The 18,828-nt window shown below is 38.8% G+C and overlaps 1 protein-coding gene across 2 annotated transcripts; it reads right to left on the reverse strand.

Annotated features, from left to right (window-relative positions):
* Nucleotides 1-656: 656 nt before the first annotated feature.
* LOC101847525 (mitochondrial transcription rescue factor 1) lies at nucleotides 657-14,418 on the reverse strand. 2 transcript variants are annotated; one of them, XM_005106960.3, is made up of 5 exons: nucleotides 14,347-14,418; nucleotides 3,451-3,835; nucleotides 2,754-2,896; nucleotides 1,605-1,677; nucleotides 657-1,162 (listed from the first exon to the last, which is right to left on the reverse strand). In XM_005106960.3, the coding sequence occupies exons 2-5, from the start codon at nucleotides 3,829-3,831 to the stop codon at nucleotides 989-991; spliced, it is 771 nt and encodes a 256-aa protein (XP_005107017.1). In that variant the 5' UTR covers nucleotides 3,832-3,835; nucleotides 14,347-14,418; the 3' UTR covers nucleotides 657-988. The 2 variants fall into 2 exon arrangements, with proteins under 2 accessions (XP_005107017.1, XP_005107018.1); XM_005106961.3 differs by having other exon boundaries at nucleotides 3,451-3,838.
* Between the last annotated feature and the right edge of the window lie 4,410 nt (nucleotides 14,419-18,828).

The raw sequence follows: 18,828 nt of genomic DNA on the forward strand, positions 1-18,828 counted from the left end.
CATCATTACATTTTATAAACTTACAAAAGCAACTGTGAACCTGCACACGAAACGACGCACAACTAGAGTTCTAAAGTATAGTCAAACCTGCCATGCTGGAACCCTACTCAAGACAGAAACCTATCATGACAGAATCTCCACCACCACCATCCCCCTTCCTCCACACCCCCCCCCCAATATGATAAATTACTCTACTGTGCACGATACATTTTCATTTTGGAGGGTTTTGAACTGTTAAAGAGGGAAAATATTTTGCCCACTCAGACTTGATTTAAAGTAGAACTCCCAACTAGGCTTGGTTCCACTGGCTCCAACCTTTATGTCATACCACCGATCAAGGGAGGAGGGAAGTGGTGCGGTGTGGGGGTAGCTGTTGTTACCCGATCCAAGTGAGCCTTTTAACGCCTATGGTCATAGTGGTTTGTATGTGAAACCTGACTTGCTAATCAATCTTCAAAGTGCTCAAGTGATGTGTCAGCACAGAAACTTTCCTGGGTATTCAGAAGTATGAAATTTGACCGCAATCTGCCAACCTGATTATGCGACCAGCACAGAAAAAGTTCTCTGAATTGTTCTTATGTGCAAGGGAAGGGTGACATTGGTTGATTATGCTTGCCGCATCGATGGGTAGAGCTAAGGGTGGAAACCAAGGAAACTTTCAATTGTTTCTGATTTTAATTGGTCAAACAGTTGAAACAGTGGCGAGATGCAAGCACTGATAACAATGGATAAGTAACACTGATGCATGCAATTATTAGAGCCACAAGGATAACACTCTGAATGAGAGAAGTTTTGACCACTGCTTGCCAGCCGGACAGGCGACTCTTGAATACAAAATCTTTTCTGACTCCCTAGCGATTCCTTCTTGGACAGTTTTGACTTCACTTGAGTATTTCTGGTCACAGTAGTATTGTGAAAGCTCTATTCTAAAAAAAACTCAAGCAAAAGATAGAAACATGTTACTATACATTTATCTACAACTTCCATGTCATCTTTTACTTGGGGCATCAATAAGGAAGGGAGATTTCCACACTCTAATTTTAACAACAAATTTTCCTGTCCCAGTTTTTTCCGGATATACTTTGATGACTTTGACCCTTTTGACCTTGAGTTGGTCATCCATTTTGGCTGAGATGACATCAACATAGTCTCCTTCATCCATCTGTGGAGTGGAATCAAACTGAATTTGAATACATGTCTTGACAGGCAGACCACCAATTTGTTCTTTTTAGGTCCTCGTTAGCATCAAAAGTAGGTCATTCCCCTTTCTTATTCTTACATCATTTTTCTCCATTTTCTTGCAACAGACTGAGCTTTACAGACAAGATGGAGGAAAAAAACCCTCATACACCCAAAATTATGTTGCAAAAAAATGTAACTTTCTCATAATGATGACCCATGAAAGTGTAGTACAACAGCAGCCAAAAAGTTGTATATTTATTTTTCTTACGTTCATTTTTGTTATGTTACATATCAGCATTATGAGGGTTTATTTGATAAAAACTTTTAAAAAGAATTTAAATATAAACATCTTTACCATAAAAAAAAAAATTCAAATCACAAATGAGAATAGCCTTAAACTTAAATGTGAAGTTGCCCATCACCTTTTCTGACTTCTTGGTCATTGTGCTACCATTCACCATCAAGCCAGATCCCAGGAATATTTCATCCAGTCGACTGTAAAAAAAATAGTAAAAAGAAAAAAAAAAAGATTTATGTTTGGAATATTTACCAAAGTAATAAAACAATACATTTATTAAACCACACATACATGTACTACGATTCTGGCCCATACTATGAATTCTGACAATTGATGAGCACAATACAGGGGCAGTGTCTCTTGCTGAATAGGGATTTATCCATTTGCTCTTACTCCAACTCACACCCCACCCACCGTGGAAGCCCCCCCCCCCCCCCCCCCCCGAAAATGAGCTTCTTCAAAAATCAGACGAGTTATGTACATATAAAATGGTCAGTTTTCTCCACAAAAATTCTCATTTAACTGATAACATTAAAAACATAACATAAAATTATCATGATCAGCTAAAATGTGGAACCTTGGATCTGCAGTGCATGTAATCAAGTTATCCTGTTAGTTATCATAATTCATTCATTCATTTGATGAGGATTTTTTAAAATCAATAATATTAATCATTTCGTTTTCTTATCTGTACTTTACCTTTTGACACTGCAGGGACAAAAGAACTTCATAAAACATTATTACTACAAGCAATTATTGTACTTTGTTGAGACTGCAAATTGAGAGACAACAAAGAGTTGGGAACGGATAACTCAAACAAAAAAATCCAAAATTTGGGTTACTGAAAATGAAAAATGAAAAAGATATCGGGAAAGTCAAATTGTACCAGCTATCCCTGAATTCCAGTTTTTCAATTTCGTATTATCTGTTCCTGGCTGTACATAATATATGTACTTAAGTTCTTAAATTAACAACGGTGTAAGAAAAATACTAAAATAATGTATATATTTAAAAAAGCGACTTTTGTGAAATGCAGTGGAACTCGGATATAATGAAGTCGTCAGGCCTGACCTTCCATTTTGTGGAATCTGCGTATTTCTTATGTTAAATATATCCAAGATTGCTCCTTTATGAGTTCGCTGAATATGAGTTATTTTTTTGGTTTTAATGAATTTGAAAAAAGGGTAATCTCTCTCCTTTCGTTGAATCCGATCTTTTGTTGAATAAGAGTTCGTTGTATCAGAGTTTCACTGCACAATCTCTAGTAACATACTTTCTGGCAATGTTGAGGGAGCTGCTAATGATTGCATCTGCCCTCAGAGAAGCGGTGTGAATTTTCATTGATTTGAAATTTGAGGGAGCATCAAAATCATCTTCGTCTAATCCATCATCATCATCATCATCATCCGTGTCCCTCTGCAAAAAGAACAAAAGAAAGGTCATGCATATCAACACCAGCTCTTAAATAAGATAAAAAAACCAAAAAATTTTCATAGATCATTAAATTTGGGGGGGAGGTGGGGTACTTTTCTGTTTTAAATTAACCTTTCACTGCATTGTAGCCGTTAGGCGCTTCACCATTGCATGCAGAAGACTTGAGTTTGTAAAACTCTTACAAAAAACAAGACTCTTCCCAGATCAAAAGTGGGAACTGCATCATATATTCACAAGTGGTACAAGTACACTTAGACTGAGCAAGTTGTTAGCTGAGCTAGTATCATACTGGGCGATGGTGTTAATGGCTGGTTCGAATCCTGAAATCTTGAACTTCAGGGCATTTCACCTTTTTAGTTCGGTCCTTTTGAAGATGGGTACTACTATCAGAGGTTCCATCCCTTATAACCTTACAATGTTGAAGTAGATGTTAGAATACGTACACATATCAATTACTAATAACGTCCAGCCACAACACTCGTAAGTATGATAAATTTGAGAGACGTGAAATGGACGTATTATAGCAAGCAACTTACATCAGAATCGTAAACTTTTTTCTTCGACTTGGCCCTGACTTGAGTATAACGACACTCCGCTGGTGTCTGTTGTCGCTGAGGTATCAAAGTGTGGTACTGCCGGCCAGACCACATGCCCTGGAAAGACACACCCATAGATGGTATCACGAACGACTGGCTGTCCATCAGTATTCTGTTTCCACATAGAAGCTTCACAGGGCGACTGACTTCAGCAGCTGAGGATGTTCTGCTTTCCGTCTCCATCTTTCTCTGTCCGCATATCAGGTTTATCTGATGAACAGCTACTCCCCAAAGGGCATGGATCGAGTCTGTGTTCCCGCTCCTCACACCTCGTTGCTTCACCATATGATGAAGCAGTTTCATTGACATCATTCCGTGCATGGCTCTGCTGTGCCGAAGAAAAGAAAAGTTTGTTTTTTTTCAAATTTGTACAGGAACTGAAAAAAGATAAAGACAAAAAGGAAAGAAAAGGAAAAAAACTGTCTGCTGAGCTGAAGAAAAGAAAGTTTTTTTCTAAATTTGCATGTGAGCTGAAAAAAGATAAAGACAAAAAGGATAAGAAAAAGAAGAAACTGAAAAGAAAAAAAAAATGAGAAGAGAAACCTGTGTGAATAAGAAAAAGAGAAAAGTAGAAGAAAGATAGAAAGAAGTTATTTTCATCCCTAAACAAGAAAAAGAGAAAAGCAAAGAAAAAAAATACCCCTGTAAACAAGGAAAACAGAAAAAGTTATTTTAAAAAAACTAACATGTTAAAAAGAAAAAGAGAAAAACAAAGAAAAAGAAATTTTTAAAAAAGAAATAGAGAAGGCAAAAAAAAAGGAGAGAGAAAAAAAGCTATATTCCCACTCATAACTGTATCACTGAAGGAGGAATCATGAACCAATTACATCTATGCAAAATCTTGGAACTTTTTCTGCAGTAGTAAAAGCTCTGAGACAAGTACAATGTATTTGAAGAATAGAAATTTGGTCAAAGTATGGGTGAAACCACATGATATAGTTGTTTAAAACTTGACCTTCAAATGCATTATTTAAATTTGTGTGTTCCTTTTGAGCTATTTAGCTATGAAGTTGGAGTATTGGCTTGCTTTGTTTGGGTTGTGTCTCTTCATTGAGATGGGGGGGGTGTAAAGTATAGAAATGAGTAGGAATGAACAATACTAATACTATTATAATTATATGCTTGTTTACTTGCTTCTTTGGACGGTACAGGTGGACATTGTAAATACAGTTACTAGCGGGGCCCCCTTTCGACGAAAGGAATGATTGGTGCATTAACTTTATCATCAACTGAAAGTCACTGGCCCACTATATTTACACTCTACTGGAATGGAGCAATAAATCTTGAGAGACGCAAAAAAAGAGAAGGTCTAGATCTAGATCAATACTCTCAAAACAAAATGCGTCTTGCGAAATATCACTTTCGCACCGGATTTTCTAAAATTACAGAGACAGAAGTGTCGGCCTACAAAAGCGATCGCCGAAATAAAGAAATTTAGCTTTTTGCAGCAAAACTGTATCAAAACTGAAAAAAACGAAGGGCGTCATGATCTGGAAAATATTTTAAAGAATCTTTTGGCGACAACCGCATCTCGATCAATGCAGCCATTAAAAAGCCTTCCGAATAGCAAAATTCGGCCACCGCAAATAGATAATAGATTACGAGTGCTTACATTAACTTACAACAAAGTATTCTTTTTCTTTTTTTTAGCTATGTACCCATATCTTTGTCTACAGTTCATTTTGTCCAATACTTGTCTGCAAAAATGATTGGAGTGTAAGACTTATCATTATCATCTAAGTCAAGAACACAATGGAAGATTCTTTGAGAAAGAAATCCTTTAAAAAATATTGTGTAATTAACTGTTTGCTAAGTTTTAAGGAGAACAATACCTCCCTTTTTTTCAGCCTCGTTTACAGAAAGGTATTAATTTTAATACGAAAACCTTATGCTCTGAAAACTGATGGATCCCACTGATGGGGGCTCCAGTGGCTAAGTGAGTAGTGAGTTTTGACTCAAGCAATGTCAAGCAAGTGTCGGTGACACGGGGATCAGATGGGTGGTCACTGGAGTGTGTCCTTCAGCAAGACACGACAACCCTAGCTCAAATTTCAGGGCGCTGCACAGTGGCGACCGGCAATGGCATTGTTTGTAAACTGTTCTGTATTTGTGTAATAGTGTGTATTTATGTATGTATTTATGCATGTATGTATTTATGTCATGTACGTATCTATAATCATGTATTTATATATGTATGTTTGCCATTGTAAAACAAAGTGCCCTTCTGGGACAAATAAAAGTGTAATTTATTATTATTATTATTATTATTATTATTATAAAACTCAAAATACATTTCCAAATTTTTTCTTTACATCAATGACTTGGAGGTCAGTATGGCATAGTTGTTAAACAACCCCAAGATTCAGAGTTTCTGGATTTGTGTCCAAGAGATGCTGGCATTTTCCTCGTCCACCTAAAATGTTTTCATAGACCGTCTGGTGTCATGGCAAGGGATTAACAGCACCACGTCCCAAAAGACATGACCTGTAAGTAGTATCAAGCTTCAGAAAGACTGTTTAACTTAAATGTTGTCGTTATCAATTCCGAAACTTAAATCTACAGATCAATAGCTTGTGTGATCTAAATTCTGAAGGTTGTTCACACCATCATATTACATCTATGTGAACTGAGCTAAATACAGTCCCTTATATCTATATAAATATACCATGTATCAAAAATGAGTCACTTACAATATGATCAACAGCTTGAACAATCTAACTTCATGTGTATATTTGTACGAATGTAATTTTTTGTAATGATTCTCTCGGCACATTGACACAATTTAGATCATTTAGGAAGCGGGCTTCTGATCCTGCCTGTCAGGGCCAACCCAGACGGAGAGGGATACAACATCCAAACAAAGACTGTCAAGATACCAAATAAAAATTCCCACAACTCAGGTCTCCTGCGTGCAACATCAAAGCACCTAACTGTTACACCACAGACGCCGATCATTCTGCTATAAGCAAGAAGCTTCCCCCACATGAACCACAGTTTTTCTATGTCACAGAAAGCTCAGGGTCCTATAGATAAGAAGAAAGTGTAGTAGAAAGGGAAAGATAAATAACTTTTACAACAACACACATGTAAAGCATAATCAAAATCATCATCACTGATAAGTACTGATAAGAAAAACGAGAACCCTTTATTGATTTTTTTCTTGAAAATAGAAAAATCTTTATTATCCCAAAATATGTAGCCTAAATGCAATTGACTCTCATGAGATTTTTAAAAAAGTAAAAGTTAATAATAATGTCTGTTAGAAGTAAAAAAAAATACAACACATACAATATGTAGTTAGAGTACCGGTACCGCAATATATAAAAATATTTTTCATCAACATCACAGATCAATAAAAACCTTGAGAGCACACTGTACACAACATGACGGAAAAGACTTGTAGACCTGAAACCAGTGGAATGCTCATAGGGGGTTCCACGTCATTTCAAAAGCAGATTACCTTGAAACGGGGGGGGGGGGGGGGGGGGGGGGGGGGGGGGGAGGGAGGAGGAAGGGAGGAGGAAGGGAGGAGGGGAACATTCCCCAATATAAGCCCTTGAAATTGCACTGGACTCTGCTTTTTAACTCTTTCCGGACGTAGTTTTTTGGGGGGTCTAGACATTTGGCTATGCAGGTGGTGTACAAAATAACTTCATAGAAGCATAACCGTCCCTCAAAACGTAACATATGATATATCAAATGGAAGGAAATTGAATGAGGAATACATCCTAATATGAAAGAAGGATTAATTTTGAACATAAGTATGCATTAGAAGGGTAAGAAATGGCGATGGTGATGAGAAAAATAAATTTTGATGGAAAAAATTACATTCACCAAACAGGTGAAAGCAAATCAGTATAGCTATCTTATCATATACAGGCCAAAAGCATAATCCATAAATTTCTGAATCTGCAGCTTTTTATTTGAAAGCAATATTCCAATTTTTGTTTGAGTTATGATATTTATACTGAGTCCGATACATCGTTTCGTTGATGCAAGACCGCAAGAACTGATTCCTTTGTTTTTCCCCAAACCCACGCTTTGACAAAGTGAAACTAGATGATTCTGTTTCCTATATCCTTTCCAAGTTTTTCAATAGCAATAAAAAGTGATTATAAATGATGGATCATGTTAAAATGAAACAATACTGAGGCACCTTATCACAGCCGATATATCGCGATACGTCCGCAAGGGGTGTGGACTCGCGCCGATATATCGGCAATACGTCCGGAAAGAGTCAAATATAGAATGTAAATTATAGACTCCAATAAACAGCATGGTGTGGAAATGACCTGAGTATTTATGGAACGCTGACTTAAAGATAAAGAAACTGATTTTACAAAGGCTAAAATTCCATGCAACACAAAACATGTACTGCAGCTGCTCTGGTTTAAGAAGGATTAAAAACTTCTCCAAAAAATTTACAAAGGGGCATTTTTAAAACAAACTTAACCGTCATCAGAAAAAAAAAAGCTTTTTACTCACTCTGTAAAGCACAGTCAAATGAAGTTATTTGATTATAATGGTTATAATAGTATTTATATAGCGAAAATTGCAGCTCACCAACAAGTTTTTTTTTTTTAAAGTGCTCTTTACAAGCTATATTATTACCCCAGCAGAACTGATAACTGATAACATTCTGAAACAATCTTAACTTCTTGAAAAGCATACAAAGCAAGCTATTATTTTACAGGTGCTAAAACACTAACAAACAGTCTAATACAGACATCTTCTACTGACTATGGTAAGGTACCCATTCACACTTGGGTAAAGCAAGGAAAGTTAGTGTAAAGTGCCTTTTCAAAGGACACGTCAGGCCGAGCTGAGACACAAACCCCAACCTCATGATTAGTTTAGTTTTAGTAATGTTTTGACGTGCTCGCAACTGAATAAGGTCATATGAGCTCCAAGGGGTGGACGTCAAGATAGAAGGCCAAACGGGGCCTCTGCTCACCTCTCTAGCCTCAACAGCACTAAGTCTGCTTCGACTATCAAGGCACCCCGGAAATAGCAGTTCACAAGAGTGTGACAAACATACAAAAGAAGTAGAGGAAAAAAAGACGATAGTAAGGATGGGGAAAGAAAAAGCAGCACTTCCCCATATGTTGTTTCGGCACAGTATAAGCATGACATTGATAAATCACCCATTTACAATTCTTCTGAGCATAAGAACATGTTAATATCCCCCCTTTGGGAATGGCCCATAGACACTTCAGTCAGTAGCGTTGCCCTGGTGGGGGGCAAACTCAGGATTACAAGTCTGGTGGCGACAATAATATGCTATTCACATAGACAAAATCATGACAGAAAGTACCCACCTGACTCTATGACGGTTGTACAATATAGAATTTAAGTATGACTAAACATAAAATAATACATAAATGTGGACAGAGTTGTGTTCATTCACTGTAGACTCTAAATGTAGTAACTATTAATTCAAATAATTCTCATAAAGAAAGCATTTATCCTTTCAGGCATTGAACAAACATACATCAAATGAAACGATACAGATAAAACAACCCCAGTGTACCAGAGAAAAAAACATCCAATACTGTAAGAAATTATGAGAAATTAAATTTCTCAGTGATAAGAAAAGAAGTTAAAGAAATCTATAGAAAATGAAAATAGATTTCGAATTCAAATCCAAATGAAAATATGGCATCATTGCATTATTTCCTAAAAGGAGAACCAAAACCAAGAGACCACAGTGTCTTAAAATAAAACAAATGAAGACAAATATTACAAACATGTAAAATACTTGGTACCACTACCCATGTTAAATCTGTTCTGCCAAAGATCAAGCAGAACAACCAAGTTTGAATACATAGGAAAATAGAATAAACATAGGCTTATTTGTAACACCAGCCAGTAAGTAGATATTTAAGTAACTAGTAATTATATCCTGGAAATCAAATATAAGCAAGAGTAGAAAAAGGTAATTTCTAAGAAATTCATCTCTGTTCAAATTTAGTATAATCCAAAAACAAGTTGATTTTGAAATGGACAACACTACATCATCCCTATTCAGCAAGCCAGATTACACTGCAAGATACTTCCAATGCAATTTGGTGAGCATTGATTCTAATTCTATAAACAATATACTCATTTTCCTTTGTTCGCTTCTGGATTCCCTATATTTCTCATCATTTATGTCTAATTACCAAGCATTCCTCATACACAGTGCAGATTCGCACCAAAGGCTATAACCTGAACAGCTAAAGATTGGTAATTTACCATTCTCTTGTTGTTCTCCTTTATCTTTTTCATCAAATCATCTGACTTTTGATTAACACGAAATTTACATGACAGGTCCATCTGATGATTATGATTATAACCAAGGATTGTTTATAGTGAGACCGTAAATCATCACAAAGAAAAACAAGAAAAAAGCGACTCCACAAGCCCCCAACAAATCCAGGCACACGTCAGCCACAGCAAACAGGATTGCTTCCGACATTGTCTATGGAGACCAGTGAGAAACACGTTGTCTTTCTTTGTGGGGCACGGGGGAGCTGTAGACAACAAGAGAACTTTTTAAAAGAAGCTGGGAAGGCGAGAACGTTTCTGAATGATGAATGTTCTAGGGTCTGCTGGGGTAACAATATAACATGTTGGCTGCAAAGAGCATAGAGCTTGTTGTTGAGCAGGGCTATGTGCTGTTTATTATCATCATTATAAAAAGTCCTGACTTGTGTGACAGTGAAAAACTATGGATACAATTACTATACAACACGGAGCTGAACAGTGCTGAATAAAGTCCAGACTTTCATCAACAGATGTATAAGGAGTATCCTAAGAATTAAACGGCAGGATAGAATAATCGCTGCAGTGAAACCCAGAACGAGCACGAGGCAGGGGCAGGCCATGGGAAACATGGAGGAGATGTGTGGAAAGGGACATGAGAGAGATGAAGCTCACTTGGAACGAGCTAGGAAGGATGGTTCAGGACAGATATAAGGAAGGAGCTTGTATGTGGCCTATACCCTGCTAGAGGTGAAAGGCATTGACGACTATACAACAGTTTCTACCTAAGACAACACTGTCAACAGTCCTGGTCAGTTTAAACTCATTATAATACAATCAGTGACATGAAACAAAATTGTTGTTATCTTAATGTATTTTTATGAATTGTGATTGATAAAACTACCATTAGTCTAAAAATCTGCTTTTCAGTTCTTAATATGGCATAAATAATCGTTACAAACCTTCAATAGAAATTTCTCTCCCCACCCCACACACTCGCACATACATTTAAAAAACCCCAACCCTGCCAAATAATGAATGCTGAAACAGATGTAAACAAACAAAAATCACAATACCTAGTTAGCTCACCTGTGCTGTATGATCAGATTACTTCTGTGGGCAAGCAGTCGAGTCGCTAAATGGAGGTAAAAGCAAAGTGTTTCTTTGACCAAAACATGCCAAATGGAGCACAGAGTGATTCTCAAACTCAACGTCATGATGGTAAAGGAGTTTTAAAATATGTAAACAGCCAAATCTATTATGCTCAACCCTTCTAAATGGCTATGAATGTTGGAGACCAACTACAGATAATGAAAATAAACTAGGAGGAACATAAATATGGTCTCTTGGGAGACTGTTGAGAATTTCATGAAAGGAAAAGAAATCAAACGAAGTAGAAGTGAACAAAGCCTGAGGGGAACATTTACTAATGAAAAAAAAATTAAGAACAGATAAATGCAGAACCTAAGACACTCAAATAAGTGTAGAGAAGTCATTTTGGTCTCACTGAAAAAATTGCAGGCAAAAGAGGCAGAGATAGACCAAGAACTTTACAGAATTTGAAAAAACAAGTGACAGGAAAAGACTTGGATACCATAGTTATTTTTTTGCCTTTTATGAACATCTGAGCACAAAAATAAGTGATGTGTCAAGACTGCTGATCTGTTTCAGATCTGGAGCTTGAAGTTCAGGAGGAGGAGGAGGAGGAGGAGGAGGAGGAGGAGAAGAACCGCACAGAGTATTGACAAATTCAGACAGGAGTAGTTCTTATCAAATCAAACAGTCGGACCTGTCTCAGATGATATAAGAAAAAAAAAACCCACCAAAAAAACCACCTTTATGCTCGTCCCACGGTCAGCGGTATAACAAGGTTTGACTGTATACAAGTCACCCAGTCAAGAGCAGAACGAAATTTAAAACTTAAATACTATTTGAGCTTTGAACAATGGAAAGGGACCATTATCCATATGGTCATACGACCTTTATTCAGTCACTATAACTAATCAGTGTAAAATTGTTTTCTTAAAAAAATAACTCTTGAACTACTGACAATATACACAAATATAATTATTGAATGGTGTTTAGAGCAAATACACATAAGGGAAGAACTTACGGAATTAAACTATTCCCTTCTAATGGGAATAAAACAAAATAGGAATAATTGTTCTTCTTAAGAAAAAATTGAACAATAACAATTGTAGTCACAAGTTGCTACGCACCCAAATGTGTAATGTTGAAGATTTTAGTCAGATTCTGGTCTTATTTTTCTCAAGGAAAAAAAATCCACATTTTACAATTTTTGTTGTTTGTAGTTTTACTACTATATATATACAGTCGAACCTGCCCTGATGGCCACCTCTATAAGACGGCCACCTGTACAGACGGACACTTTCCATTTCCCCCCTTGCGTTTTTTCTATATAATTTGACTGTGTAAAACGGGCACCTGCCCAACGCGGCCGCGGCCACCATATTTCAACACACAACCCCTATCACACAAAGCAATAACACCTGTCTTAGACGGCCACCTTAATAACTCCATTACGCTTTGTCATAAATCGAGCATTGGCCCCTGGCGTTGTGGGCGAGCCGTCATAATCTAAAAACCTTTCATTGTTAGGTAGTCCCTCCAACTGGTCATGTTGCGTTGGCCCCTCCCACTGTTGACCAATCGGTAACAAAATTAATTTTCAGCTGCTGGGGAGGGAAGCGTGTGATCCCTGATAACCCACAAGCCCCGCCCAGAACCTACACACAAATCGCAAGTGAGATGAGAGGTCACTGTTTATCCAGTCTGTAACAAAGTAACAATGGACGTCAGCATGAACTTGTGACAGAAGCGTCGCTTGTTCTCCGAGTGGTAGTACGTGTGTTTGTTTTACCATAGCACTTGGTCCTCCTTGTCTGACACATTTCGTTTTATTGTCACCCGTACACAAAAACAGCAACAAAAGAAAAGAAAACCTAGCGAAAACAACAGCAACAAAAATAACAACAACAACAATGCAACTACCTTCGGTTGGAACCCCAGAAAGGAATGGTTTGTTTTCTCAGAAAGGAATGGTTTGTTTTCTTCATCTTGATCAGTCCTGCCTAAGATGGCCACCTGTCTTATACGGTCACTTTTCTCCATGACAATGGGTGGCCGTCTCACACAGGTTCGACTGTATATATATAAAAATATATATATATATGTATATAAATATATATATATATATATATACAGTAGTCTCCGCCTAAGATCCCGGTGCTTGGGAGCAAGGAAATGCGGGATCTTAGGCGAACCGGGATCTTAACCGACGAACCCAGGGAAGAATCTATGGTGACCCATGTTAAGGCTCACAATCGGTAAAATGGTCTCCCTCCACTCTACAATGAACTGACGTGACCGCTTGGTGGGTTTATGACGTATGGCGAGCAAAGAGTGGTTAACCTTGATGACCTATGACAGTGCATAGTGGGATGTGGCGTGCCATTTCCACTTATTATTCTGAGTCTCAAGATCTACTCTTATCCAGTTGCCCCTCCTCTTTACCTGTCAAAAATTTATAGCTTTCCATCTCTGACCGAGTCCCCCCCCCCCCCTTCCAAACCGCCTTTGTCGTTACACACCATTACGTTGTGAATCCACCAATTAAAATTCAGTCTGTCTCGAAAATTCGGGAGTAGAGACAACTGCTGCAATGGTCAAGGAAGAGTTCACGATTCGATGTGATCCTGCCTGGAGCGAACGTGTAGGCCCTACCCACCCAGTGAGTGATGCAAGTTTAGGGGCAGAGCTCAGGTGTGAGTGCGATGCGTGGGGAAAACAAACGCGTCGGTCAGTTCACACCCCGGTGTGATCCCGTCGGGGGCAAACACTGTATCGCTTCATCGAGTTTTACAACGTGTATGTGATCACATTCACGATAGTGGCTGATCTTTGACGCGACGGACAGTTTATTGATCTCAACTTTTCACTCTTGGTTGATCGGCTGTGCCCGCCTGGGTTTTTGTTTAGCAAATTATGATCTGAAATGCGGGATCTTAGCCGAATGTAGACCATCAGAGCGGGATCTTAAGGGTGACTTTTGTATAGTAAAAATTCTGTTTTCCTAAAACAACGGGATCTTAAGCGAACCGGGATCGTAAGCGGCGGGATCTTAGGCGGAGACTACTGTATATATATATATATATTATATATATATATATATATATATATATATATATATGTATATATATATATATATGTATATATATGTATATATATATATAGTGAAATCACACAAGATGAACAGATTTTCAGGTCCAAAATTTGTTTTTTTTATACATTATCATCTTTGCATTTAAAACACATGATATATTGATAGTGAAAAACCATTCACAGTGAAGAGACTTCTGTGCCTCACTGATTTCGCTATGTACGTGCTAGACCGTGTAAAGATGTACAACAAACAATATGATATTACAATATACTCACTTTTTATTTGGAAGGACATTCTAAGGCTATTCCTTCTTCTAATGAGTACACATCTTTGTCCATTAATGAAACAAGAATGCAGGCAACGTAATTCTCAATTTTTAAAAAGTAATAACCAAGGAAATTTGGACTCACTTGATGAAGCTTGAGTTTCTGTCGTTCACTATTCACACATTGAAACAGTCAATGAATAGGACACTTCTCAAACTGTCGAAGTAAAAACAAAAAGGAAAATGAGAACGTTTAACCTGAAACAACAAGGAATGAAAAAGAAAAACTGGCATCACCTTTGTACATTTATTTAATGAAATTTAATATGAGAAAACTGGAATGAGATGGTATAAATTAAATAGACTCATTGTACTGGGTGAAAGTAAGCACTATGGGTCGGAAGAATATGGAGACAGTGGGAATAGTTCTTCATGATTGTCAAGACTCATGATAGAATAATTATTGGTAGACCTACAGCCTTTGGATAATTTATGACATGTCTATTAATAGTTTATCTCAACTATCTGATCAATAATTCCTTTGCTTTTTATTGGAGCAGCATCATCATCAATGCCTTTCACTCCGGCAGGGTACAGGCCACATACAAGCTCCCTCTATTTATCTCTGTCCTGGGCCATCCCTCCAAGCTTGTTCCAAATGAGCTTCATCTCTCTCATGTCCCTTTCCATGCGTCTTCTCCACGTGTCCCTTAGCCTACCCCTGCCTCGTGCTCCTGTGGGTTTCACTGCAGCAACTGTCTTGTGACGTTTCCGCTAAGCTTTCTGAGGGTGTGTCACATCCATCACCACTTTCTTAGTCCTATTTCTACTTCTATATCCTTTTGTCCTGTCCTTTCCAACAGCACTTCATTTCTTATTCTATCCTGCCACTTAATTCTTAGGACACTTCTCATAAATCTGTTGATGAAAGTCTGGACTTTATTCGGTGCTGCCTTTGTTGTCTTCCAAGTTTCGAAGCCGTAGAGGGGCACAGACTTGACACAGGAGTAGGAAGCGTAAACACGGCCTCGCGGGCACTCGCGGCCTTCCAAGTGCATGGTATCCGTGAAATCGGGGTAATTCAGATCGCCGTTTCTTTGCTCTTTCGCTATAAAACACCAAATGCTAGACATCTTTTAAAAGTTCAGCTTTTCCTAGTTACGACGGTGTAAGTTGTTTATATGTCCGATTATTAGGAGCTGAAGAATCGCCGAGGAAAGCGAAGCCCCTTGCGGTCGGAACACGTGGTCGGCTGGTTCAAAAATTGACACGCGCGCATTCAAATGCTTCGCAGAAAGATTGAGGCTTAAATACCGTCTTTTCATTTGCAGAGGACAGTAGAGCTTTGGACGGGCTTTCCTGAGGTATATATTTGGCATATAGCGTTTAAATAGAAAGCCGTTAAAAATGCCGTCAAAGTTTTCAAAGATTATTTTTTACACAAAATATGTAAAATACCAGCTCAAAAAAAGTATCAATAGAAAGATTAGTTCATTTTCTGTTAGAATAAAGTAATCGGCTTGGAACTATTTTTCATCAATCCTGCGAAACTCGGAAAGCATGTGACCCCCACGCGGGTAGCACTCGCTCACCGCGGGGGGGATGGTGGGGCACTGGCCCGGTCAACGTTCGGAGCTTTTGTCACAATAACGACAGATCATCGTGTTTGCGGCGATAAAATACTGATTTGTACTGGTCTTACAGTCTTGAAAAAAAATTAGGCTCCATATCTATGTTATAGTGATTGTACTCTGTTAATGTATCTGTCAAACATGTGGTTGCAGCCAGTGAGCGACTTTAACAAATTTGACCAAATTTTGAGCATCTACCATTTTCTTAAAAATCAACTGAGAGGTCGTTAAAGAATGGTACCAAAATTCTCAGATAGGCCTTTCATATATGGAACAGATAAATTTGACAAAGAGTCACTTTGAAAATCTAGTTTCTGGTACCTAATTGGAGTTAACTCTTTCACTCCCGCCAGCTGTGTTTCACGGTTTGTGTTTCACTCGGCGCTGGACCGCAATCCGAGTTTCACGGCTCTCCAATTCCGGCTTCAAAACGGCACCTATTTTTGTAATAATCAAATCTGAAATCTTAGGCTGAAGAATGATCGTTTTTAGCAGAATGTTGAGAAAGTCATTATTTCCCCTTTATTTCCGTATATAATACATGTGGCTAAAATAGAAAATTCAACTTTAAAATCTATAATTTGTCTGACGCTTAGTAGAATCAGAAAGCAAGTCACAGATAGGGCCCGGTCACGGAGAGGAAAACCCTCAGGTAGTGAAAGAGTTGAAAAGTCGAATCTTGGTGCACAGTGAGATGTTGCTCGCGTCCCAGACTTTTGATAATTGATTGAATGCTGACCTTGCATTGGCGGTTCTTGTTTTTACATCAGCCTCAGTTCCACCTTTATCGCCGATGACACTTCCAAGGTAGGTAAAGGAGTCCACTTCTTCCAGGGGAGTGTCTTCCACTGTCACAGCAGGGCTTGACACTTCCTAGCTTCACTACTTTCGACTTGCCTGGATGTATGCAGGTTAACACTCCTTGATAGGCTGTTGAGCTCCTTGGTCTTTTCTTGCATCTGAGCATGTGTGTGAGAGAGCAGTGCAAGGTCATCGACGAAGTTCAAGTCATCCAGCCGCTGCAGAGGGGTCCACTCGTCTACTGTATTCCATTGCGCTTGCCTCTGGTGGCTTCTTTCATGACCCAGTCAATTGCCAGTATGAAGAGAAAAGGTGAGAGCAAGCATCCTAGTTGCACTTCTGTCTGTACCTGGAATGGTTCTGAGAGTTGTCCGTCATGGAAGACTTTGCAGTTTGTTCCATCATAGGTGGCTTTCACAAGTTTGATGATTTTGTCAGGTATTCCATAAAGCCCCATGATTTTCCACAGAGTTTCACTGTCCATGCTGTCAAATGCCTTTCCATAATCATATTTGAGCAACACCCCTCCCAATTTGATTATCATTTTACTTTCACTAGTCTCACGCTATACAGCCTATTTCTTGTCCAATTTTATCAGTTTTACACAAATATTGACAGTATTATTTTACTCATGGACCCATCTCATGCTCAGATAATCATTACAAATCACTTTTCTTGTTCCTTTTAAGTTAACCCTTATCCTGCGGGAGCCGGGTTTATTTCGCCCGATAAGCCTATTTCGGCACCTTGTCTACGTTCTGGTCCCGAATCAGTGTAGCCCCTGGTGCAGCGCGCATCCTCTTACGTGTCATTCGGGTCCCGAGTCGGATCCCCATTCACGCAGGTCAAGTGTGTGTGCGTCAGTCTGCTTGAGTTTGTGTGCGTTTGTGGCCTTCTTCTAGAACCGCCTGCGTTGGTTCGTAATCGATGCATACGTCTCATTCAAAACATGCCAAGTTGGTAGCTCTAGATGTTCGTCCAATGAAATTATAGAAGAAATTGACCCACTTAGACATGAGGAGCTCGAAAGGATAGTCAGGAAACAAGACTTCCATTTTTCTATACAAAATATTTCAAATGAGCTTGATTTTGTATGAAATGATACTACCTGATAAAAAATAAGCTTGTTTGATAGTTTTGAATACCATTGTGCAGGTACAAAGAACAATTTGAGGGTAAAACATTCGAAAATTGACCTAAATTATCCCCTTTCGAACCTCAGGTCATTCATAATAACAAGAGCGTCCAGAAAGGTTATTCGAATGGGCGTAACTACTCGTAATGTCTTATCAGCTTGTGAGAGGGGGTTATTCATGTGTTTGTAACACTTTATAAATAGAAAGCTATCATGAAAGATAGAGCGTTATTTTCATCATCGGTTAACACACTCCCGTGGTATTCATGGCGAAAACACACATTTCCCGGCGCGTGCGCTGTACATCAACAGTACACACTGAGTGACCCCGGTGGCCTGCCCGGCACGTCCGACGTAATCGGTTGCTGATAAGATATACACGCATCTGGGCACAGACTCAGGATAAGAGTTAATCTGCCTTACACAAACTATGACTTTAAAATCCACCTCAAATTATTAGATTATGAGATTGGGGGGGGGGGGCATGGGGACAATCCCCCCCCTGAATTTCACTATAATCTGATGTTTTGCAATTATTAGCTAGATTGAGGGCGCAAAGCGGCTATTCATGGCACAAACCGATCGCCCGACTCGTCTCCAAAAACTAAACGCATATTTGCTTTCAGGTGACATGTCAAGCGATCAATCTGACCTGACCTGATCCCATCTGCAATGGGTACCCAGAAATAGGCATGGGCGTTAGTCAAAACCAGTACTGGTTAAGAAAAGACAACTTAATCGATACTTGGTCGCCGGTAATGTTGTGTCTCTTGTCTTCAAACGATTTCCTTGACCAGTACTGGGTATCGATCTATACTGAATTTCTTAGTCAATACCAGTACTCGTGATTGGGTAATATCGACTAATGCCCATCCCTAGTCCCTACCCAGAAGCCTAAAATTTGCGGAGTAACCAATCTATTAATCTGGATGCCCCTCCAACGTTTTTTTATTTTTAATAATTTGATGTTTAGCACGGCGTACAGACAGCGCTCTTTTGGTTGGATCGGCGATGGAGTGACCGGGTCACGGCGGGCCGGTCACCCAGAGGTCACTAACCC

The sequence above is a fragment of the Aplysia californica genome, unplaced genomic scaffold (assembly GCF_000002075.1).
Source record: "Aplysia californica isolate F4 #8 unplaced genomic scaffold, AplCal3.0 scaffold00566, whole genome shotgun sequence".
Taxonomy (NCBI): Eukaryota; Metazoa; Mollusca; class Gastropoda; order Aplysiida; family Aplysiidae; genus Aplysia; species Aplysia californica.